General features: G+C 32.1%; 3 protein-coding genes across 6 annotated transcripts; 1 reads left to right on the top strand and 2 right to left on the bottom strand.

The window, feature by feature from the left end:
* Positions 1–1,097: 1,097 nt before the first annotated feature.
* On the top strand, positions 1,098–6,602 carry LOC107023681 (protein DEK-like). 4 transcript variants are annotated; one of them, XM_015224452.2, is made up of 11 exons: positions 1,098–1,626; positions 2,227–2,260; positions 3,094–3,173; positions 3,308–3,367; positions 3,508–3,621; positions 3,711–3,791; positions 3,921–4,001; positions 5,046–5,523; positions 5,861–5,958; positions 6,043–6,073; positions 6,166–6,602. In XM_015224452.2, the coding sequence occupies exons 1-11, from the start codon at positions 1,300–1,302 to the stop codon at positions 6,360–6,362; spliced, it is 1,581 nt and encodes a 526-aa protein (XP_015079938.1). In that variant the 5' UTR covers positions 1,098–1,299; the 3' UTR covers positions 6,363–6,602. The 4 variants fall into 4 exon arrangements, with proteins under 4 accessions (XP_015079938.1, XP_015079940.1, XP_015079939.1 ...); XM_015224454.2 differs by having other exon boundaries at positions 1,099–1,626; positions 3,511–3,621; XM_015224453.2 differs by having other exon boundaries at positions 1,099–1,626; positions 5,049–5,523.
* A 128-nt stretch (positions 6,603–6,730) lies between these two features.
* Positions 6,731–7,667, bottom strand: LOC107023683 (auxin-responsive protein SAUR71-like). The gene has a single exon (XM_015224456.2). The coding sequence runs from the start codon at positions 7,406–7,408 to the stop codon at positions 6,896–6,898; it is 513 nt and encodes a 170-aa protein (XP_015079942.1). The 5' UTR covers positions 7,409–7,667; the 3' UTR covers positions 6,731–6,895.
* Positions 7,668–15,728: 8,061 nt separating this feature from the next.
* On the bottom strand, positions 15,729–17,420 carry LOC107022646 (bidirectional sugar transporter SWEET9-like). The gene is made up of 6 exons (XM_015223243.2): positions 17,301–17,420; positions 17,107–17,143; positions 16,797–17,007; positions 16,527–16,688; positions 16,315–16,434; positions 15,729–16,206 (listed from the first exon to the last, which is right to left on the bottom strand). The coding sequence occupies exons 1-6, from the start codon at positions 17,341–17,343 to the stop codon at positions 15,928–15,930; spliced, it is 852 nt and encodes a 283-aa protein (XP_015078729.1). The 5' UTR covers positions 17,344–17,420; the 3' UTR covers positions 15,729–15,927.
* Positions 17,421–25,713: the final 8,293 nt, after the last annotated feature.

The raw sequence follows: 25,713 nt of genomic DNA, 5'->3' as shown, positions 1-25,713 counted from the left end.
ATATATATATATATTTTAAAAAAAATAATCTTAAAGTTATTGAAAAAGAATAAGATTTTTTAATTTGAGAAAGAATGTGTTTTGGGGAAGAAGATGAAAAGATATATATATATATATATTTAAAAAATTAATCTTGAAGTTATTGGAAAAGAATAAGATTTTGTAATTTGAGAAAGAATGTGTTTTGGGAAAGAAGTAGAAAATGAAGATGAAGATGAAAGAGTGTTGGGGTGGGGTGAGGTAAGGTGGGGTAGAATAGGTTGACATTTTTATTTTTTTTTTTAAAAAATTAGATATTAAATGTTTTTTTTTTATAATTTTCACGGCCCAATGTCAAATATTATTTTTCAATTAGTCATTTTGCCACGTCACCGCAAGTGTATCACACACTCTTCACATTTTTTAATGATTATAAAAAAATGTCTAATAGAAACGATTTTGTATAGATAAAAGTTTTAAGGAAACTTACATAAATATACTATGATAAAAAAATATTTTACCATTTATAGCAATGATATTTTTTTCACTTGATCATTTTTAATTCATTTATTATACAAGTATAATACATATTACAATGAACAATTTATTGTTCATATATAATACAAATTTTAATGATGAATAATACATTTATCACACATTTTAATATACTTATAATACAATGTGATAATTTTTACCAAACATACATGATATATTTCAAAAAATAATTATAATTTATATATATTGCATACGTAATTAATTTTTAATACATATCAGATTAAATAAAATATTGCTATAAATGGTAATAAACAAAAAGTATCGCTAAAATCAGTAATTACTTTTTAAAATATATTAATATATGTAATTTTTTCAAATTTTAATTGATACTATTCTTAGTTAAAGTGTCTAAGTAAATTATATACACAACTTTAAGTAGCCGCTAATGACTTAAGCCTATTAGGGATCAAATTAGTCTAACGTTTGTATAGAAAAGGACCATTTTGATAATTTTTCTCCACGTAAATCCACATATCAAACGGGCAGATCGATAGTGCTGACCGTGAAACAAAACGTGGCATTGGCGGGTAAAAATTCATGTTTATCTGCAATTTTTTGAAGTTCATTCGAAAAAATTCCCTTTTTTATTTTTCGCTCCAGATCTACCCGCGCTTTTCCAAAAGAATTTTCCCGCAAAATTTTGCAGTTGTATTTTCCAAATCTGTCTAATATGCTCCATTATACCACACGACTCTTTATTCAACTGTATTCATTCTCAAAAAAATTCTCTCTTCAAAGCACAAAGAAAACCTACTGATAACTTCCATGGCGGCCGACAAAGAAACCCTAGAAGAGAAGAAGCAAGAGAAGGAAACAATCGAGAAAGAGGCGAAGGCGAAGAGGAGTAGCGAAGAGGAAAATGAAGGCGCAGAAGAAATGGATGTAGACAAAGAAGATGAGAAGGTGAAGGAAAAAGTTGTGAAGAAGGTAGAAGATGAGGGTGTAGAGAAAGAGGAGGAAGCGAAAAGTGATGATGCGATTTCGCCCAAAACACCAGGTTCCAGGCCGACGAGGGAAAGGAAAATAGTGGAGAGGTATTTTGAGTCTCTGGTTGCTAGAGGATCTGCAACCAAACCCTTGTCCATTGAGAAGGTATAATTCTAAAAAAATTTCTGATTTTGACAATTTACGTACAGATAAAAGAATTCATCTTTATGTTAGTACTAATTAATGAGAAGCAAGTTTATTTGATCAATTATGCTTCAATCTCAAACAAACTAGCTATGAATGCTTGCTTCAATCTCAAACAAACTAGCTATGAATGCTAAATCCAACTGTTAAGCTGATTCAACATAGGAAAAACCTGCCAAACAAGACTGTTATGCTAAGTTTAGCAATCTGCCTCTTCCGTTTTGGGTTTTTGCCATTCGTTTAATCTTTGGTCAAAGTTTGATTTTTGTTGGTTTATTGAGGTAGATCGCAGAATGTACAGTAAGATCTGGTCATATGAAAAGTATAATCACTGATATCTCATGTGAATAAGGAAATCAAGAAAAAATAGTTATGCACCAACATTATTGCACATTACCTTGTAATTACGCATACCCCACATGTTATTCTCTTGCATGTTTCTTGGTTCGTCTATTGAACAAGCGCTATTGAAATGTCTTGTTTCAATTTTCACCAGAAATGTCAATAGTATTTGTCACTTTTTCGGGGATCCCCTCTTATTATTCTGGTGATTAAATGCAGGGTCAAGGTACACAGCTGAAGGACATCCCAAATGGTACATTTTCTTTTAATTATTCAGCCACTTTTTCCCCTTGTTGGTATCAGCCTTTTCTTCTTTTTGTTTTTATGTCTATTATCAAGTTTATCTCAGAGAAACTAATATGGTTAAGTTAGCAAATATTCATTGAGAGTGTAACATAATTACATGCTTCTCGTGCCAACAAAATCCTTGTGTTTGATTGTTGTATTGTTAGTTTGTGCTGGTTGCTAATTCTATTTTGCAGCAGTTGCTTGTGTTTCTAACATGAATAATGATCATTGCAAGTAATTGCTTCATTTCATTTAGCTGTTTTAAGTTTATTTCTTTAGAAGAGGAGGGGTTGGATCTTATGAGTCCGTTGAAGCATTTAAATTCTTCTGGTGAACCCTTCACTTCTTTATTACCCATATGAGCATAGGTCAGTATACTATATTATTGTAAAATAGGTGTGCCTAATGAATTCCATTTGATACACTGGAACAATGAACAACCTAGCTGAACTACAGCTGTTTGTTTCTTTATTTATTTTTTTGGCCATATAAGAGGTATCATCTTTGTTAGCAAAAAATAAAAGAAGTATGATTTTGTAAAAATTTATTTTTGCATATCTATCAACACAGATTGGTTACCAGCTAATACTCAGATTGACTGATTAATAGCTACATAATTTTCACATTTGATGCCAACATTTTTATGTACTTGCAAAATTTGAAGCTTTTTTTTGTTGTGCTTGTGAAATTTATTTTTTGTAGATGCTTTATATACGTTTGATCTTTTGGTTGAGTAAATTTGGGGAAATTGTGCAATGATAATTCCATTGATAACTATTGTATTGTGTAATATTTCAGTGGCATATATGTTGTCCAAGAGAAAACCGGATGACAACCTGCACACGCTGCATAGCATTCTTTTTGGCAAGAAGTCAAAGGTCATATTCTTCTTCACTCTCACATTCTATTAAGCCCTTAAACATTCTATTTCAACCCACAACTGTATTGTTTGGGTTATGGTAGTATTGCTTCTTGATCATGCAAGTCTTAAATAATGTCCTTGTATTTGCAGGCACATAATTTGAAGAAAAACATAGGGCTGTTTTCTGGATATGTTTGGGTTGAAAATGAGGTAGTTAGTCTCTCTACTTTGCTATATCTTCTTGATTCCTTAGTGATGTGGTATATGTGCATCAAATATGCAAGTATTAACATCGAGTGACTTTATGATATGTGAATGACATGTATTTTGTGTATTCTCTCTTTCTCAAGCAGGAAAAACAGCGGGCAAAAATCAAAGAGAAGCTTGACAAGTGTGTCAAAGAAAAGCTACTGGTTTTTTGTGATATACTCAATATCCCAGTTAGTAAATCTGCAACAAAGAAGGCATGTATTATCAATGTGTTTCCTGTGTGCTGCATTACAAAAAAATATATGTTCTGCTAATTATTATTGTTGCATATTTCAATTTGCAGGATGAGCTCTCTGTGAAGTTGTTAGACTTCCTGGAATCTCCTCACAGTACGACTGATTCTTTGCTTGCAGAGAAGGAACTGGTACAGCTGATCCTGCATTTGCTGCTTCCTTTTTTCACAGTGCCACCTTTTGTTATGACTTTGGTACACTTGAACCATATGTTTATTGTAATGTAGTAATCCTTTTATCATGTTACATTCTGATCTCAGAGGAGGAAGAAGCGAAAATCAAAGGGCAAAACTTCCAAAAGCACAGGTTCCTTGGACAAAGCTGCAGGAAAGTCGGCAAAGGTTAGCTCTCTTTTAATATCTTCATTCTCTTTAAAAGGCTGATACTGTAACAAATTTGCAGTTTATAATGTTATTACCCCTAACGTCAAAGTAATGGCTTATGTATACATATTTTTTACACCAAATGGTGTTGCATGAAAATCTATTCCCATGAAAGGCAAAAGAATTAGCAATAGAAAGTCTTCGGGGTTAGAGTTGCTCCAAATTTGTATTGAAGGAGGATGCAAGTATTTGTTGCAATAGTTGGAGTATGTGCAAGTGTGGCCACCACTGTTGTCCAAAAAAACAAACCGAGAACTTTTAAATTACTATTGTCCCAAAAGAAGAAAAGAACTGGTAAGTTTTTTGCGGACATGATTATAGCCATAGGAATAGAGACTCCCACTTTTCTTGTTCTTTGAACACACCATTGTTCTTCCCTTATTTTGGGCCCTTTCCTCAACGTTCTTCTCAGAAACACTTTCATGGAGAGATGGCAGACATACTCAGTACAAGTGATGCTCCTGCTGCTTGTGGGAAGTGATAAAGAAAAGGAAAGAAGAGTTTAGAGTCCATGACTACCAGAAAATTGATTATCAGTAAAGGCTTTACCCAACATAAATGATCTTATGGTCCCCTTGTAGGTATATAACCAACAGAATGATATCAGTTTTACCTCTGAAGTGGTACAATAATTATTAGGGTTTTAAGACTATTTAGTGGCAGTATCACTGGCATAAGAAACCTTTATTATTTTGAAATTTGTATGTACTTCAATGCATATTTGAACTAACAGCTACTATAATAGTATGTAATCTAATGCATATCGAGTAAGTTGATACAGATGTCTTCTTAATTTTGTCCGTTGCAGATTGCGTGATTACATTGTGCATTGAGAGGAAATTATACTTGTTTCCATTGCCTTAAACATTGTTTTCACAAGTTGAGTCTGTAATCAGCCATAAATAGTTGGGCACATTTTCTAATTTAAGCTGTTGTTTTTCTGCAAATGCCTGTCATATATCTTGCTGAAAAAGTTATTCTTCTCTTATGTTCAATTCAAAGCAGAAGCATCAAAAACCAAAAATAGAGGAATATGAAAGTGATGATGAGCCATCAAGTAATGAATCTGGTGATGACAATGATGGTGAGGAAGCCGATGAAGTAGGAAGTGATCATGAAGAGAGTGGTTCAGAAAAAGAGGAAGAAAAAAACGAAGAGCAAGAGGAAGAGAAACCAAAGAAAAAGAAGTCCAATGGGAATGTTTCTTCAAAGAAGGATTCTGGAAACAAAGTAACAGAGAAGCCCAAGGCTGTGAAAAAGGATAACTCTGCTAAATCCCCTAAAAGTATGACTAAATCTACCAAAGTGTCTTCAAGTACAGCTTCCAAAAGAGGTGCTTCTGGTGCTGATTCACTAGTTACACCTAAGAAACAAAAAGTTGAAAATAAAAGTCAAAAGGAAGAGGATGAGTCAGTGAAGGAAAATGCTTCAAACAAGAAAAAATCAACCAAGACTCCTGCTAAGGTTTCTGAAAAGGATGGTGAGTAACTTTCTGTTTATTCATTGGTGATTCAATATATGCACTTTTATTCATCTATTATTGAGGTAAAAACCTATATTTATTTCTATTTTTGAGTAATTTGTTTGAGATGGTGTTTCATCATACAATAGGGAGTGATCCTTTCAGTATTTTGAATCAATAAAAATGATACACCATTCCATTCAGCCTCTTCTAATATCTTGGTGATAATCCAATATCTTATTCTCACCTATAATATTTATTTAGGGATTAATATACAAGGTAATCACAACTCTAAATCTCTTATTAGTCTTACAAATCTATCATTTTAAAAGTTTTTTCAAATCTTCTTGAATAGGAAAAGAAAAAAGTGGCAAAAAGGCCAAGGCAGAGCCCAACAAGGAAGAAATTCATGCAGCAGTTGTGAATATTCTGAAAGAAGTGGATTTTAACTCCGTAAGTGATATATCTTGGTGAGTAAATACACAAGAAGATAAACTTAATTTACTAATCAGGTTTGTTGTACTCTTCACAATGCAGGCAACTTTGTCTGATATCATCCGAAATTTAGGTATGACCTAAGGAGACTCTTGTATTGCTTGTTCTTAAAAAAGTTTGACAAGTACTGCTCTCTCATTTGGTGATTAACCGTGTTCATTACAGGTAGCCATTTCGGTGTAGATTTGATGCATAGGAAAATAGAGGTGAAGGCTATCATCACTGATGTAATAAATAACATGAGTGATGACGAAGAAGGTGATGACTCTGAGGCTGAGAATGATGAAGAAAAAAATGAAGGGGATGACCCTAAGGCTGAGAATGATGAAGAGAAAAATGAAGGTGATGATAGTGATGCTTAATTTATGAGTCCAGCAGAAGGATAGGTTTAAGGTTTTATACATCTTGTTAGTAGTTCTTATTTATATTTAGCTGAATTAAGATGGTGACCCCGATGGGTTCGTATATAAGGCATTTGTTTTGCCTTTGCTTGTTTTAGAGTTGGTCTTTGCATTTCTTTTATAGCAACAGTATACCATCTGATGCTGAATATCATAGTTATTAATTTGTATGTATGTTGCTGCACTTATCTTTGCTTGGTATGTGAATCTGCACATGCTTTATGTTGATAATTTCAATTGTGGTAGAATTCCCTATTAAATTTTTTTCATTCTTGCGACTCGAAACACTTGATACCTTCGATTGTAATCTTATCCATCCATCACAAACCTTTACGGTCATAATTAGGCTAGATGAAGCACTAGCCCTATGTAGCTATTAGAAAAAGATTACATAAGAACACAACATATTATTCACTGCAACTAATTGTAACCCACAATTTTGTGCAACTTACTAGCAGAACATACATATTTAAAAAGACACATACTTCTCATAATTAGAAGTTAGAACTGTTGAGCTTGAGCATTCTTGGTGTAGTGAGAAGCCCATAAGAGCCATAACCCTTGCCCATTTCTCCATGTCCCAAGACCCTAGCTGGACTAAATGGACTACATGAAGCAAGCCCACACCCAGGTCCATTAATCTCTTTCTCACTATCCATCTGGCCCAATACTTTGTGAAAAAGATTAACATCACAAGGTAGCAAAATAGGTCCTTGGCTACAATAACCATATTCCATTTCAGCATCTTCAAGCAACATCTTGAACAATGGATGGTTTGCATATTTGGCCTTGATTGTAAACTTCTCTTTCTCTGGCCCAACATATACACAAAAACAGCCTTGCGGTGCTAGTACTACTGGACTCTTTGTTTTGCTACTACCATGCCATGATTTGCTCTTGGACAACATCATCGTTCGACTTCCTTTTTTCATCAATAAATATCCCTCCAACTTCTTGAGTATCGACGCGTTTGAATTCTTCTTCCCTTTAATCATTTCCATATCCATTCACTTTCTCAATAGCTCAAATGAAAGGAGCAAACAAAAAAAAAAGAAAAAAAGTTTTTTTGGTTTTAATTGTTTGGTATATGTAGTTGTGGATTTATCCTCTATCATAAGCTAAATTTAGCATAAACCTAGATTTTATTCTAGTTGGATTACTCATACTTTTGAGTATCCAAATTAGAGAAAAGAATTCTTGAGAACTTGTGGTGAAGAAGGCATGAAAAGAAAAAGAAAAGAGAGTTGTGAGTTAGGTTACTAAGAGGCCAGTTTATATATAGGAAAGGTCACTATAAGTTACATAAAGCCATACCCAAATAGATACTACTACTTACTATTAATTATTATAATATACACTTGCAATAGTCAACGGTGATAAAAGCCTTTAGTTTAAAGAAGGGCATTGTTATCAACAAAAGGATATATGAAAAAATAGACAGGACCACTATTTTTTAATAAGAAATTTTGAATTCAAGCTTATATATGAAAATTTTTTGATAAAAAACTTAAGCGGATCTTATATTAAGTAAATTCAAATTAATTGAGTTTTATTATCGATGCAGGATATTAAAAAAAAAAAAGAAGAAGAGCATTGTTTATTAAATTCCAATGGGGACAAAAGAGATGGCCAATTTCAGTGTATTCAACATCATAGGAGTAAATGACAAATGATTGATGAAATATAAAATTATTTTGCATAAAACAACATTTTTTGTTACGTCATTTACTTTCAATTTTTTATTGTTTTGACTATTCCATAAATGGAGTACGTAGTTGTTGAGAACGTGTCTGATTTGAGTAGCACTATTTTTTTGACGTTTTATTTTATTAGTATATTTCACTTTCAGGCTTCACTTAATGTTGATCTAAAAACACTACCTCAGCTAATTAATTACTAGTACTATTTTAATTCAATTATTCATGCATCCATATGAACTTTGGTCCCATTATAACCAGTCTTCCTCTATTTTAATTCTTTGAAGTTCCATGAAAAATCCAGGCCTGAACTATTATTTGTCTCCTTTTGTTATATTTTGAGTCGAGGATCTATTGAAAATAATTTTTCTATTCCCGTATTCTACTCTCTCAGACCTTCATATGAAATTATACTAGATGTATTATTATTGTATAGTTCACAATAATTTCTATACATATACGGTGTTAAAAAATCTTATAAAACATGATATAATAAAATTCTTTAATTTTCTTAGCGCATACAAATTGAATCTACATTATCATGTTGAAATTCCAAAATATATGACAATATTAAAATTTGTAAAACTCAGACGGAGTTCGACACGTAATAGTCACAATTTTATTTTATTCTTGTCTTGGCCATTATATATCTTCCCTTCACGTTTATAATTAAAAACAGATATATATTAAAAAAAAAACTATGCACGAATGAAATTGATAAAAGCATGACAGTTTTTGTTTGTTTATTGAGAGCTAGTCAACAGGCACGGCGGCTTATAATTATAGAGTAGGTTTAATTTGCAATTTGTTTTAATTTATCGAAATATAGAGAGGACGAATCATGATTTTAATCTAAGGAGTTCTAAAATTTATATTTATTTTATTTTTAAGGTAAAAATTATTAAATTTGATGGAATCTTATTCGAGTTTTAGGGAAGGTAGTGACTAGTGCGTAACATCTTGTTGGTATTGAATGTTTTTAAGAAGAAAAATAAACAGTTGATTACCTAAGGATTAGACAATGAGAGCCCACTTTTTATTAAGAAAACAAATGGTAGTTGATTATGTAATTACATACCCCAACATGTACAAAGCTTGATATCATATTAATATTATGGGAGTGGTTTGATAAGAATGGGTGAAACTAATTATATAAGATGAGTGGACTCCTTATAAGACTTGAACAATCCTCCTGCTTTTGGGTGTGAGTTAGGCCTAAGATCTAGTTTCACATGGTATTAGAACAGAACTCGTCTCATCCAATGTTGGGGCCCCAAAATCAAAATTGCCCATGCACAGATGCTAAGCACTGGGCGTGAGGCGGGGTGTTAAAGAATGACAACAGTTTCATATAAGTGGTTAATGAGATAGATGGACTTCTTATAAGGCTTGGACAATCCTCCTCCCTTTGAGCTAGCTTTTGGTATGTGAGTTAGACGTAAGACCTAATTTCACATTTAATTTATCTAAGAAGATATAACTAAATAATAAAAGTGTGATAAACCCTCTGTCCATATTTTCTTTTATATCCTCCCTATTTATTTTTGCATTTTAACAAATCAAGAAAGGATAATAATATTTTCTAAATATGCCCTTATTTAATTCTAGAAAATTTCTAGTACTACTAAGTTGTAATGCATGTTTTTTGAAACCAGAAAATATATTTATTATAATTTGGGGAGTTGCATAATCTTGTAAGTTAAATGGTAAAATTGTACTAACCTAATATAATCGTTGATGTTTTAATATGCGTGTCACTTCTAAAGTAGATAACTAAGTAGGGACAGATGGAGTATTTAATTATTTTGTAGTTGGATTAGATTAGAATCTTACAAAAGTCAACCTGCTTTTATCCGAGGTGATGTTGAGGGATACTCTTAACTACGCAAATTGCCTATCATTAAGCCACCACTTAAATTTTGTGAAGGTGCGCAAATAGTATTAACTTTTGAGAAATTGTCCTTCCGATACGTTACTCAATTTTACACATAAAATATTCGACTGTTTAATGTTTACAAGAACTTATATAAATAGTTAGAAAGTAAACTTGATGTTTAAAAGAAGTACTCCTTCCATCCCATCTTATATATAAATAATTTAGAAAGTAAACTTGATGTTTGTCATGAGATTTTTAGTTCTATTAAAAGAAAATCTTAGATAACGATCTAAAAGATTTTGTAAGTCGAAAAGAAGTACTCCTTCCGTCCCATCTTATAATTTTTTATAGATTTTTTAAATATTTTGAATTATCAATTATTTTAACTTATAATACTTTTTATATAGTTTATAATTATATAAATTTCATTTCAAAGAAATTGAAAATCCCATGCAAAATTTTTTCGACTCAAATATAAACTATTTGACTCTCGAAAAATGAAAAATATATTTATGAGATAGAGGGGAGGGAGTAATTTTTTAAAGGAAAAATTACATAAATTAATACATTTTAAAAAATAATTACTGATTTTAGCGATACTTTTTGTTTATTACCATTTATAGCAATGTTTTGTTAAATATGTAATATGTATTAAACTTGTATTATAAATGAATTAAAAGTGTTCAAGTGGAAAAAAAATATTGTTGCTATAAATGGTAAATATTTATTTATTTTAGTATATTTAGGTAAGTTTCCCTTTTTTAAAAAATTCCCTACTTGATGATCCAGCCCATTGATTCCAAAATTCAGAGCGGCCCAACCCATTTTTTTGGTCCATTGAGATTTGGGAACGATCCTTTTGTGTAGCAATATTTTGCAAGAGTATATCTACTCGTATTGGTTATATTATATTAAATATTAGTAACAATAACATTAACTAATCGGAGACTGTCTTGTAAAACGATGGAGTTTGGAGTAATAAAATTGATAATACTTTTCTTTAATTCCTATCTACCTTTTTTTATTAATTGAAGTTTGAGCTAGCTAGCTATTACCTCATTGATGATATCATATGTATAGAAATTTGAATGACACTCTCTCCTCAATAATTAATCTCAGCTGCAAGTGATGTAAAGTATTTTTTCGCTAGAAAAATAAAAAAATGAAGTTCGAATTAAAATTTATCCGCACCAATTATTTATACCAAATCATGATTTGGAGTACAATTTTTTTAATTTAAAAACCTTGATAAACACCAATACATCAACCGTGTTCTTGACACAGTCAATAGAAGAAAAATATTAATACAAATAAAAAACTTGAAAGGATTTATGAAAACTTATCAATTCAAGAGGGAAAAAAATGGTGTTTGATTGAAAAAAGAGAGAAAGAAAGTTTTAGTTATGAGATAAAAAAGCACGCTTAAAGCAGAGAAAGCGATGTTATTATTTGATAACTTATTAAACGAGTCTGAGCATTTTTAAGAGTCTACTACAGATCTGATTTATTCAGACCTCTTCAGACCCATTAAGAGGTTTTTCAAAAAATAAAACAAATGAACTTAATGGACTGAATCTGAATGATTCAAATTCATATCTAAAAATCAAATGTATTTTAATAGGCTGAATCTGAATAATTAAAATTCAGACCTCCATTAAGTGCAAACAAATGAGGCCTTAGTGTTTAACGTCATATTTTGTCAGTCAAATGATCCGATTTTAAGTTTTGTTTATAGCAATCAAACTTATGACTAGCCAAATATAGGTTCTTTATGGACGTTGAATAAAATATTATAATGCAAAAATATAAATTAATACCCATAAAAATTTATTTATTTTTGAACAAAAATTAAAGACCATCCAGAATAGTGTGCAAAAGTGCAAATGACCCTATCGTTTCCTTTTAATGTAGATGCTACTTTCTTTTTGTTAATAATCAATTGGATTATCCTTAGGAACGCAATTTGATTTCGAAATCTCAACATCACCATTAAAATGATTCCAAAAGAGCACTTGATTTAACTGCAACCAATGAAAGTCTTAATTCATGGATACACAAATATATTGGTGCATCACATATTTTTATCCAAGATTTATCAAAGCTTTCAAACATTTTTTATTCTTCAATAACTGAATCACTTAATGGTCAATTATGAAGTTGGTTAATTGAAAATCATGAAATTTTAAATTTATATGTCACCGAAAAAAAAATAAAAATAATAGGGTGAGTCTCCTATATGTCCAAGTTTTGATTGGACAAATCTAGTTAGTTATAGTCTAATACTTATATAGTTATATTGGCGGGACATATTAAATTTCTAGCGAAATTAATTTAATATGCGACAAACCATTTGAGTTAAAAATAAAAAAGATACCCGCTAAACAATTTCTTAAGGTGGTTAATGTTGTAAGATGATATGATACTACTTGGCAATAGGTGCCTCCACTCCATGTTTGACATATTAAATTTTTCCAAACTTATCCATTTCACTTTTAATCATCCTTAGACAAGACCCAAATAATATGATTCAGATAATTGATCAGGAAATTAAAACGATTTATATATTATAAATAATAGAAACTTTCATATATAACCACTTGAAAATAATTAATTATTCTTCATAGCTATAGTTTGATAATTATAATTTATAGCTACATGTTATGTGGAGGAGAGAGGCGAGCGAGACTGGAAGAGAGAGGAGAGAGGTGATAGAGAGAGGGAAAAAGACTGGGAGCAAGGTGAATTGTATATGTATATTGGATAGATAATATACATATGTATTTTGTATATATGGCAAGAGAGATTGGGAGAGGGAGGAGAGAGGCGAGCAAGAGAGGACATAGAGTGAGGAGAGGTGAATTCTATATGTATATAATTATATATAAATTGTATATTATACATATGCATTTGTATATATAGCAAGCGAGATTGGGAGAGGGAGGAGAGAGACGAGCGAGACTGAGAGAGGGAGGAGAGAGGCGAGCGAGAGAGGGCAGAGAGTGGGAGAGAGGTGAATTGTATATGTATATAGGTTGAATAATTGTATATTATACATAAATGTATCTGTATATCCTGGCGAATTATACATATACAAACTTGACTTATTATACAAACTCGAAGTCATCCCGCGTAATTAATGTATAATGTTAGTCGCGAGTGATAATTATAGCAAATTATAGCTATGATGAGTAATTAAATAGTATAAATTTGCTTAACTACGTAATTTTCCCTATAAACAATAATCATGAAACATTACTATAGTAAGAGATTGGCATGAACTCATTTCATATAAAAAGTAGTAACTAAAGTTCAAGATAATGCATGTTATCTAAAGGACGTATACTACCATGAAAGTGGACGATTTCGTAACAAGGGGTCATGCAATATATAAAAACACAATTTGTTGAGGTCAATTATTGGTTAATTCTTTGTTTTCATGATTACTTGAAATGGAAATCCACGATTCTCTTGCTTTATGACCTGTCGATATTTATGAGCATCCAAACTCCAAAACAATAGTATTTAATTTGTTAAATCGATCTTAACTACACATATAATTGGAGAAAAGGGAATTCCACTTTCTTGGGGCAATATGATATATGGTTTCCGGGATTCTTTCTTTTGAGCAATTGAATTTTCCCATATCTCAGTATTCCACGGCCAGTGACGGACTCAAAATTTTCATTTTAGAAAAATTGAAAAATAAAAATAAAAATATGTAAATAAGATAAGAAAATAAAATTTCAAAAAAATAGTAATATATAATTTTAGTGACGGATCCTTAATTGTTTTTCGGTTTAAAACCAATTTTAGCATGTTTTATAAAATAAAAAACTAAAAAAAACGTGAAAAATGAAAGTGAAACTAAAAGGGAAAAAAACTAAAACTAAAACTAAAACTAAAAGTAGTGATATATAGTTTTAGTGGGGGAGCCTTGAATTTTTCTAAAACCACGCTTTTTAGTTTTAACGTGTTTTATAAAATAAAAAAATTTCAAAAAATGGAACTGAAATTATATTAGATATAATAATGTCCTATGACAAAGTAAGAAATTTCGTTAAGAGTGTTTAAGATTTAAAATATATATTAGAAAAATATTTTTATATATATATACTTTTTACAAGTTTATATATAATATATATATGGGAAAAAGGCCTGATATACCCCTCAACTTTGTCATTTGGAGCTGATATACCCCTCGTTATAAAAGTGGCTCATATATGCCCTTACCGTTATACAAACGGCTCACATATACCCCTGCCGTTATAAAATGGCTCACATATACCCTTTATTTAACGGAAGTTAAAAAATTAGTTTTAAATTTATATTTATTACTTCTAATTTTTTAAAAAAAATTATTTAGGGGTACACATAATTCTTCTATCAAAGTTCAAGGTATATTTTAATTTTTTTCATACATAAATTATTTTTTGACTTCTTTTATTATAATTATTTGAATTTCTTATTCTTATTTTATTTTTTTCTTTCATTCCTTAGTTTAAAGAATAAAAAATTAAACTATCTTTTTGTGTGTATTGTAATTTAATTTCGTATTCGAAGAAAAAATTTGGTCATCTACAATAAGTTTTACAAGAATATTAGTGAAACATAAATAAATTTGATTATCAAAATAATAATTATAAATAGTCATTAAAACAAAAAAAAAAGTCAAAAAAAATATGTTTGACGAGAATTAAATTTACTCATATGGGATTATATTTTTTAGAAAAAAATAATAAAAATTTAGATTAAAATTATTATTTTTCTCATTTCCGTTAGAGGAAAAGGGTATATGTGAGTCATTTGTTTACAAATAGGGGTATATATGAGTCACTTTCATAACAAGGGGTATATCAGCTCTAAATGACAAAGTTGAGGGGTATATCAAACCCTTTTCCCTATATATATAATTAACGTATAATATATATGTTTATTGGTTAGTAGACACTTAGATCGTAGATATTTTTATTGAGCGGTCAAATTTATAAAATGTGAAACTATTTTTTGATAGAAATATATGTTAAAGAGGAGTGGGCTACAAAAGGATCGAGGATTAAAAGATTTGTACGCTATCTCAAAAGTATGAAAACAAGTTTACGGGACAGCAATTTACGTCAGAAAACAAACGTCTATATGCAATATTATAATCCTAGGACCTAGGTTCTTTTCTAAAAATAATTTTTTTAATCAATACAAAAACTAATTCCACGAAAATAGATATATCAAAATGCGTGATAAATATCATATCCATGGTTAATATGAGAATTTTTTTAAGCTATCAAATTATAGGAAAAAATATTTGTTGGTAATTAAGTTCCTTAAAATGTGAGATTTATAACTTCAAAATGTGGTCATTTAAGGAGTCAAACAATTTTTTTACTACAACTTCTATACTATTGATACATTCTTCGTTAAGAAGACTAATATGTAATGTTAACTATTTTTATGTTGTGTCAATTATTTTAATGTAACAAGTAAAAGATTTAGTTCTCATATTTTGAATCCTTCATTCATTTTTGGGAGGAAGTATTGTATTACACATAATCTAATTACTAGTTTGCCGTATAGAATGTGATGAAAAATCATAGTTAGTAATTTTTTTTTAAAAAAAAATGAATAAAAATAATAGATATTCGAGAGCTAGAGCATAACACTGGTATCGAAATATAATCAATTTAGTTAGGAATTGTTAAACAATAGGACGAAATTAAGATAAAAATCAAAGGCATAATATGTAGTTGCGACATAATCTTATTAATAATACGGAAAAAAAACACGTAATTTTATTTGTAACAAAGAGAATACATACAAGCATTTTCTTGTTCTAGCTAACTACATTGGCACAACAAGAGAATTATTATTATTACATGAAGATCTAATTAGAATTCCCTTGTGTACACGAACACAACACGTAAAAGATTAATTAAGAAAATGACAATTATCCAATCATAGATTAATTAGTTTGCAAGTTTGTCCTATTATTGTCAACTTCAGCTGCACTTGCATTAAGTTTCTCAGTGTAAATGAGTGTACCAAGCTTCCAAATGTCAATAATTTGTTCTTGAGTTAATTGAGGAAGCTTTTCCCCATCATCTAATATTATCACATGATTTTGTAGTACCTCTGAAAGTTTCTGCTCCTTTATAACATTGTCCTCTTTCTTGTAATTTTTGTACACCACATATAGAACCATTTGGATCACACCAAGAGTGAATCCTAAGATGTTTGGTGCCTATATAATTCAGACAGACAGAGACGAATTCAGAATTTTAATCACCAAGCGTATTCACACTATCAAAAAATATCGAAATTAGGTGAAACTTAAAAATGGAATACTTACATAAATGACATAGTTATGCTTAATAATACCATAGAAGAACCACAGAACAGCACTTATTGTGAGGAAAAACGATAGGAGAAATGGCATGCATTCCACATTCTTCGTTTTGATAACTTTTTTCTGCATATAGTATGAAATATAATACAAAATTATGAAAATTCAATATACATAAGTTTCAAAATAATAATTATAAGGAAAAATTAAGTACATACCAGTATGCATAGTGGTGCTGCAAACGTACATATTGAAAACGCAGTAGATATCCATCCAACAATTTCGGTACGAATTGCTCCTTTTAATAGAAACTGAGCGATGAGGAAAACTCCTCCAAACCCAACAACCACAAAAAAAAGAAGTAGCTTTACAGTTTGGACCTGTACGTACGTGCAACGTCAAAAATTATCTTTTAGGTGATCTGATACTAACTTACTTTTATTATTAGTGTGTATATACAAAAAAAAAAAAAAAAAAAAAAAACTTACCTTGGCTTTCTTTGGTGCATAGAAAATGTAGAAAATGATGTAAATTGTTTCAATAAAGACACCAATTGCGTTTATTATCATAACTTTAACCATTCCGCCTAGAAGAATTACATAGTATATCAAAATCATTGCACTACATAGAGCAACCACATATGGAATTGATTGATAGCCTTCTGTTGATTTCTTCTTGTAAATATTATAAAACGTTGGCCTGAAAATGTGTACATATATATACAATAATGTATTTAGTTGTATGTACTAAATCGCGCTAAAACAAATGAAGATTCAAGCAATGAGAGATCGGACTCACAATGGTGCAAGGAACACAATGAACGAGACGGTCATGGCTGAAAATTGATAAACAAGAAACAAGTGAGATATGAACTTATCAATTTTTTCGTAAATTAAGCGTACTAAAAAAATGTTAAACGTAAAATATTATTGGATATATGCTAGTACGATGAAATGTCACATCCATGAAATATAATAAGAGGAATAACTTACCAAGTTTAATTAAAATTTCACCCAAGAGAATCATGTTAATCATGGTTTTAATATTTTTCCTGAACAAAGAATATATGCAAATTTTTTATCACCAAGAGCTTCAAGAGTGCAAGTTTTACTTGACAATGGAATTATGAGAGCTAATTGATTGGCATATATATAGGCAAAATTAAAGTAGCTAGGTGGAACAACAAAAAGGTCTTTTGTTTTCTCATGTATTTGGACACATGTATTAAGGAAAAAGAAAGCCCTTGCAATTGGGAAATCAAGTTAGATACACTAACATTACTTTTTCTATATAATAATAATCATTCATTATTGACTTTATACGAAAATTAAAAACAGTAAATAATAGAATTAATTTTATTAAATCACTCTTATTAAATATAAGTCATTCAAACATTGAAAAATGAATAGTATATAATAGCAAGTGTAAAAAAAAAATAGAATAATATGATAACTTATTCATTGAGTTTATAAATTTGACAAATATTGTTAAACTTTTCAAAATGATATACTGCACTAATAAAAATAAATTGAGGGAGTACATTATTTATGTATAAATTTTAATATATATTAAGTATATCAAATAATTATTTATGAAGAACTAATTGAAGCAGTCGATTACCGTACTAAAATATTGTTGACAAATATCTCATATGTGTATGATTGCACATAAATATGTATTTTGTATAATATAATTTATATACATCAACTAAAAAAAATAACTAATAAATCATCCCCATACCTATGTAAAATTGATTCAAATGATTACTCATCTTACTTTAACTTGCTTATATTTACTCCATTTTTATGTGACTTGATTTTTTTATAGTTCTGTTACAATATCGATGTATATACATTAAAGTAGCTCAAACTCAAATTTGTTATTGTTTGAGGAATAAAATGATAATATCCTAAAATTAATGGGTCCCAAGGTACACTTTCATTATGTCATCCTCCAATCGTATGGGCACCAAGGTTCTTTAATATTGAAGCGATCTCAGATTTTTTTTAGTGGACGTGTGATTATAAAATTATAATTTTTCTTATAATTAAAATTAATATTAAAATTGTATTTATATAGATATATAGAATTTGAATATAATTATTTTACGAAATACTTTTTTAAAAAAAATATATAAAAATAAGTTCTTATATTTGAAATATTCATTATTTTCTGCTCAGCATGAGTTCCAAATCACCAAAACAACAATCCAGAAATGATATTGGAACCAATAATTGCTTGCCATTTGGCAATAATTATAGAGTGGGTCCCACTCTTTTTTGCTATATTGCTGTGATCAATTTTCTAAAAATGGCCTAACGAAAGATCACAAGGATGATATGCTTCGCATTGCGTTGCTTTATTTGGCTTATCTTGTCGATGTGAGTGCGTTATGTCATATATTCTCTATTACTACTATTTTCGTATAATGTCATTTTTCGAATTTTAAGAGTAAAATAAGTTTATCTATAATTGTATCTTCTTTTATAGGTCTTTTAAATATTTTAAAATATTAATTATTGTGACTCATAATACTTTTTACGTAGTTTTTAAATATATAAATTTCATTTTAAAAAATTGAAGATCAAACTTAAATTGTTTTACGCTCAAAACATAAAAGGTATCGTATAAATTGAAATATGGGAGTATCAAATTACATAAATTTCAATGTTTCTTAAAGTAGTTTGACTCAAATTTATACAAATGTGAAAATACTAAGTAATATTCTCTAGCTCCGTGCAATAATAGTAGTCCACTATATTATTTTAAATGTCTAATAATACTTGTGCATTTTATGAAATCAATAAATTTATACTTAGTTTTTAATTTACTTTTATCATTAATAATAGTTATTTTTCTATTAAATTTTTTAAGAGATTGAATATATTCAAAAGGTTGATATAGTTAAATTGCAATTTTATTTATGATTAGGCTTCAATTATTATAGTTGCCCAACTCACTAATTGTTTGGCTCGATAAAGCTATTAAGTATTAATGATCAGGAGATTAATTGTTTGCCTACTTTGCTATTTTACATTTCAATTACTTGCTTATTACTTGTTCACTTAATTTCTTTCTTTATATATTCTTTAAAACAATTACTTATTTTTTATAACTTTAAAAACTCATTGTATTTTTTTTTAAAAAAAACTATTAATTATAAAATAGACAGTTAATATAAGAAGGAGTATAATATCAGAATTTAAACTAAATTATACAGATGGCAGCTAAATAGAGACTTTTTTTTCTTCTATACAATACAGATGGCAGCACAAAATAGTTGAAATGCTTATTTTGAGTCTTCACTTTTTTAATCATTGGATAATATTAATTTCTTTAGCCTTTAGGTATTTGTGGATACTGTTGTTCCATGAATTATGCATTATGCATGTTCCAATGATTGAACGTTCAAAACATGTTTTATACCACATTTCTTGTTATGCGGAATTCGAGATAATACGAGAAAATATAAACGCTAAAAACAAGACAACAGATTTACGTGGTTCACCAATAAATTGGCTACGTCCACGGGAAGAGGGAGAGCAGTTTTATTAAGGAGAGGCAAGAACAGAATTACAGAATAGGGTTTGCCATAGCGTCTATATATAGTGCTAAGCTATGCCCTAACAGGCTTGGGCCCAACATACAGAATTGACAGATAATTAAGGGCCCAATACAACAACATTGTATACCGTCCTTTCTGTTTGTAACGGGTCCAATTCAAGGCATTCAACAAATCTCCACCTTGACTTGAATTCTCCGAACAGATTCTTCAGACGCACTATGATAGTGCCAGGCCTCCCCCTCTTCCTCAGAGTTGCCCCGCAGGGCAATTAACAGCTTCTGATGTTGAGCAAGTCCAAACAGTGTTGAAACTTGCTCTGTGGAACCGGCTTTGTGAACATATCAGCAGGATTATCAGCAGTTCCTACTTTCTTCACCTTGATTCTCTTCTCACTTCTCAGAAAATGATACCTTACGTCAATATGCTTGGTTCTCTCATGATGGACTTGATCCTTGGCTAGACAAATTGCGCTCAAACTGTCACAATACACCGTAGCCTGATCATGATGCAGACCAAGATCACTAACCAGCCCTTTCAGCCAAATCCCTTCTTTTGCAGCCTCTGTCAAGGCCATGTACTCCGCTTCCGTAGTAGACAAAGTCACTGTAGGTTGCAAAGTTGCCTTCCAACTGACGACAGATCCTCCAAGGGTAAACACATAGCCAGTCATCGATCTTCTTGTGTCAACATCTCCAGCATAGTCAGAATCAGAATAGCCAGTAACCAAGCACTGAGTATCACCTCCATAAATGAGACCAACGTCAGATGTACCTCTAAGGTACCGGAAAATTCTCTTCACAGCCTGCCAATGTTCTCTCCCTGGTTGTCCCATGAATCTGCTCACTACACTGACTGCATGTGCTAAATCTGGCCTTGTACAGACCATAGCATACATCAAACTTCCTACGGCACTGGCATAAGGGACTCGTGACATATACTCCTTCTCTTCTTCTGACTGTGGAGCGAACATGGCAGTGAGATGGATATTGGCAGCACTGGGGGTATCAATAGGCTTAGATGAAGACATGCCAAACCTCGCCAAGACCTTCTGAATGTAGCTTCTCTGTGACAAGAAAAGTTTCCTTCTCTCTCTGTCTCTAATGATCTCCATCCCTAGAATCTTCCGAGCGGCTCCCAGATCCTTCATCTCAAACTCAGCACTAAGTAAACCCTTCAGCTTCTGAATGTCATACTTCTTCTTTGCAGCTATCAGCATATCATCTACATAAAGCACCAGATAGATGAATGAATCATCCTTGAGCCTATTGTAGTAGACACAACAATCATATGAGCTCCGAGTATATCCCAACTTCACCATATAGCTGTCAAACCTTTTGTACCACTGCCTTGGAGACTGCTTAAGTCCATATAAGGACTTCTTCAACTTGCAGACGTGATTTTCCTTCCCTGGAACTTGGAAACCATCCGGCTGAGTCATGTATATCTCTTCCTCCAACTCTCCATGTAGAAACGCTGTCTTCACATCAAGTTGTTCAAGCTCCAGATTCTGATGTGTAACAATCGCTAGTAACACTCGGATGGAAGTATGTCTGACCACTGGTGAGAAGATCTCATTGTAGTCCACTCCCTCTCTTTGGTTGAAACCTCTGGCAACAACCCTGGCTTTATACTTGACTCCTTCTGCTGGTGATATCCCTTCCTTCTTCTTGAAAACCCATTTGCAAGTAATAATCTTTCTCCCCGAAGGCTGTATGACCAGATCCCATGTCTGATTCTTGTGTAGGGACTCCATCTCATCTCCCATAGCGGCAAACCATTTTTCAGAATCAGAACTTAAAATGGCTTCTTTGTAAGTAGACGGCTCAGATGTATCTACCTCTTCAGCAACCTGCAGTGCATAACCCACCATGTCCTCAAAACCATACCTCGTAGGTGGCCGAACTCCAACCCTCCTTGGCCGATCTTGAGCTATACTCCGATGGATATCTGATGGCATAGATTCTGGAATATCAGTTTCTGTCTGTGGCTCTTGATCCTCCTCTTCAGGTTCTTTCAAATCGCTCTCGTTCTGAATGACTTGAAACTCCACCTGTTTATCAAGACTCCCAGTTTCTGACGTAGTTGTAGGCTTCACAATGGTTCTAAGCAGAGAACTTTCATCAAAGACAACGTTCCTGCTCATAATAACCCTCTTTTCTGCTGGAGACCAGATTCTGAAACCTTTCACTCCATCTCCGTAGCCCACAAATACTCCCTTTTTAGCTCTTGGTTCTAACTTACCTTCACTGACGTGATAGTAAGCCGTACAACCAAAAGCTTTCAGATTTGAATAATCAGCAACTTTTCCTGACCACATCTCCATAGGTGTTTTGCACTGTATGCCTGTATGTGGTCCGCGGTTAATCAAGTAGCAAGCTGTACTAACCGCTTCTGCCCAGAATCTTCTATCTAGCCCAGCATTAGAGAGCATGCACCTTGCTCTCTCCAGAAGTGTTTGATTCATCCGCTCAGCTACACCGTTCTGCTGTGGTGTATTTCTGACTGTACGATGTCGAGCAATCCCTTCATCCTTACAGAATTGATCAAATTCAGACCAGCAGAATTCCAGCCCATTATCAGTTCGCAACCTCTTGATCTTCTTCCCTGTTTGATTTTCCATCAAAATTTTCCACTCCTTGAACTTCTGGAAAGCTTCACTTTTATGCTTCATCATGTACACCCAAGTCATCCTTGAGTAGTCATCAATCATGGACACAAAAAATCTGCAGCCTCCCAAAGACTCAACACGGCATGGACCCCAGCAATCAGAATGGATATAATCAAGTGTGCCTTTTGTTCTGTGAATGGCCTTTGGAAACTTGTTGCGATGTAGTTTTCCAAAGACACAATGTTCACAAAACTCTAGGCTTTTAACCTTATGACCAGCAAGAAGATCCTCCTTTGACAGAATTTGCATCCCTCTTTCACCCATATGACCAAGTCTCATGTGCCATAACTTAGTCATATCCTCCTGGTGAACTTCTGACGATGCAACATGGGCTGAACCTGTAACCGTGGAACCTTGTAGAAAATACAAAGTACCACGCATGACACCTTTCAGAATCAGATTTGAACCCTTCCAGACCCGCAAGACTCCATCTTTTCCCGACCAGCTGAATCCCTTGCTGTCCAAAGAACTGAGAGATATCAGATTTTTCGTCATCAATGGAACGTGCCTGACCTCGTTCAATGTGCAGAAGCTACCGTCATGTGTCCTTATCTTGATCGAGCCTGTCCCAACCACCTTGCAGACAGAACTGTTGGCCATCGAGATGCTGCCTCCGTCTATCTGCTCATAAGTCGTGAACCACTCTCTCCTAGGACAGATGTGATAGGATGCCCCAGAATCGAGAACCCACACATCTGAATGATGAGTGTGCTCATCCGCAACTAGGGCAATGTCTTCTTCAGAATTGGTGTCTTCTTCAGCAACAGCAGCAGAAACTGATTGTTTTTCCGATTGCTTCTTCTTCTTCGGACAATCAAATTTCCAATGTCCCTTCTCCTTGCAGTAATTACAAACATCATCTGGCTTTGCACCCTTCGACATCGGCTTATTTTTCTTTCCGCCGTTTTTCCTTCCCTTTCCGCTACTGGTGAACAGACCGGAAGGCTGTATGTCCGTACTTGTGCCGTTAGCCTTATGCCGTAATTCCCTGCTATGAAGGGCCGATCTGACTTCTTCCAGCGACACAGTATCTTTCCCAACAATGAACGATTGAACAAAATTCTCAAACGACATTGGGAGAGATACTAACAGAATTAGGGCAGCATCTTCATCCTCGATCTTCACATCGATATTACGCAATTCTAATAACAAAGTATTCAATTGCTCTAAATGTTCCCTGAGTTGTGTACCTTCAGCCATTCGTAAACCGAATAGACGTTGTTTCAGAAGCAGCTTGTTGGTTAGAGATTTTGTCATGTACAAACTCTCCAGCTTCAACCACAGACCAGCAGCAGTCTCTTCATCCGAGACTTCCGTGATGACGTCATCCGCGAGACACAGCATGATCGTCGAATGCGCCTTTTCCTCCAGAATCGCCATCTCAGGAGTAACGACGGCGTTCTTGTCTTTCGACAACGGCGCCCAGAAGCCTTGCTGTTTCAACAAAGCCCGCATCTTGATCTGCCATAAACTGAAACTGTTCCTCCCTGTGAATTTGTCGATTTTCACGTTCAAAGCAGACATCTCGAATTCTCCAAAAAAAACACCGATTAACCGAGAGGCTCTGATACCAATTTGTTATGCGGAATTCGAGATAATACGAGAAAATATAAACGCTAAAAACAAGACAACAGATTTACGTGGTTCACCAATAAATTGGCTACGTCCACGGGAAGAGCGAGACCCCCGTCCTTTCTGTTTGTAACGGGTCCAATTCAAGGCATTCAACATTTCTCTTTTTTCCTTTTATTGGACAAGTTGAATATAATGCATGAGCTATCATGGAATTAAGGGTGGGAAAATTAGCCAAGAAAACATATATGTTTCATATATTTATTAACTCAAATTATTTTGATATATTCGATTCAGTTCATTTAAAAGTTGATTGATATAGATTAACATATAGTCCAAATAATTAGTTAATGAGAAGCTGTCAGAGTATTTTTATGTTTGATATTATTATATGTAGTCATAATAATAATAAAAAAAATTACTTGATAGTCGAAATGGGTGGATTGGGCTATGACTCGTTGTTTATGTTATCTTGATTCAACTTATTTAAGTGAATCAATCTTTGAGTGGCTTATAAATACCTATTAATGGAAATAACAGACCTAAATAGTCGTCCAGTTATAAATTATTAGTCGGGAAATCTATATTTTTTATATCGATATATAATCTACATAAAATATGCATTTTTTTTATATAACATAGTATATACTTTCTTGTATATTTAACTTGCTTTTATTTATGGGCAACTTTCACATATAGCAAACAAAAAATTCACATTTGTATGCTATAGCAAAGTTTGCATAATTGCGCTCCATAGCAAACATAAAACTGTGTAATTCGCTATACATATACAATTGTATAATTCGCTGGCCTATTTCGCTGCAATTGTATAATTCGCTATCCTATTTCACTGCAATTGTATAATGCACAATTGTAAAATTTGCTGACTATTTCGCTGCAATATTTTTATAAAATTTGCTTTGCATACAATTGAATCAAATTAAAACGTATGTATATTGCATAATTATAAGTGTATAGCAAGAAGATACATGATTTTCTCTCGCTTTATACAAAAACAGAAACACAATATATACACTTCTGTTGTATAAAGCTAGAGAAAATTGTATTTCACTGCAATTGTATAATTCGCAATTGTATAACTCGTTGGCCTTTTCCTCTGCAATATTTGTATAAAATTTGCATTTGTCTACAATTGAATTGAAGTAAAATGTTTGTAAATTGTATAATTAAGTGTATAACACGAAGATTTATGTTTTTGCATGTGTATATACAATTTTCTCTCGCTTTATACAAAACAGAAACACAATTTATACACTTCTGTGTATAAAACGAGAGAGGCGAGCAGAGGGAGAGTAGCGAGCGAGAATGGGAGAGTGGCGAGCGAGATTTTTGGGAGAGAGACGCCTGGCAAACTTTGGTTAACGTTTGCTATGGAGCACAATTAAATCTAACCCTAGCTACTCCATTTATTTTAGGTTATTAATTTGCTATTATATACAATTTTCCTTTTATTAATTTATTAATTATTTTTATCAATTCAGAGATTCGCTTATTTAACAACCATATCATGAAAGCAAATACGTTGCTCGATGATATAAATAGATGGTGGATATTTACGATAAATATATATATATATATA

Source organism: Solanum pennellii, chromosome 6 (genome assembly GCF_001406875.1).
Source record: "Solanum pennellii chromosome 6, SPENNV200".
Lineage (NCBI taxonomy): Eukaryota > Viridiplantae > Streptophyta > Magnoliopsida > Solanales > Solanaceae > Solanum > Solanum pennellii.
This window is presented reverse-complemented; position numbering and strand designations above follow the sequence as displayed.

Excerpts from the sequence above, each read along its gene's own strand:
- LOC107023681 (XM_015224452.2), top strand. The coding sequence starts at position 1,300 with ATGGCGGCCGACAAAGAAACCCTAGAAGAGAAGAAGCAAGAGAAGGAA. Across the intron at positions 1,627-2,226 it reads AACCCTTGTCCATTGAGAAG|GGTCAAGGTACACAGCTGAA; the intron begins GTATAATTCTAA and ends GATTAAATGCAG. Across the intron at positions 5,959-6,042 it reads AAGAAGTGGATTTTAACTCC|GCAACTTTGTCTGATATCAT; the intron begins GTAAGTGATATA and ends TTCACAATGCAG.
- LOC107023683 (XM_015224456.2), bottom strand. The coding sequence starts at position 7,408 with ATGGATATGGAAATGATTAAAGGGAAGAAGAATTCAAACGCGTCGATA.
- LOC107022646 (XM_015223243.2), bottom strand. The coding sequence starts at position 17,343 with ATGATTAACATGATTCTCTTGGGTGAAATTTTAATTAAACTTG. Across the intron at positions 17,008-17,106 it reads ATTGTGTTCCTTGCACCATT|GCCAACGTTTTATAATATTT; the intron begins GTGAGTCCGATC and ends ACACATTTTCAG. Across the intron at positions 16,435-16,526 it reads CAGCACCACTATGCATACTG|AAAAAAGTTATCAAAACGAA; the intron begins GTATGTACTTAA and ends TACTATATGCAG.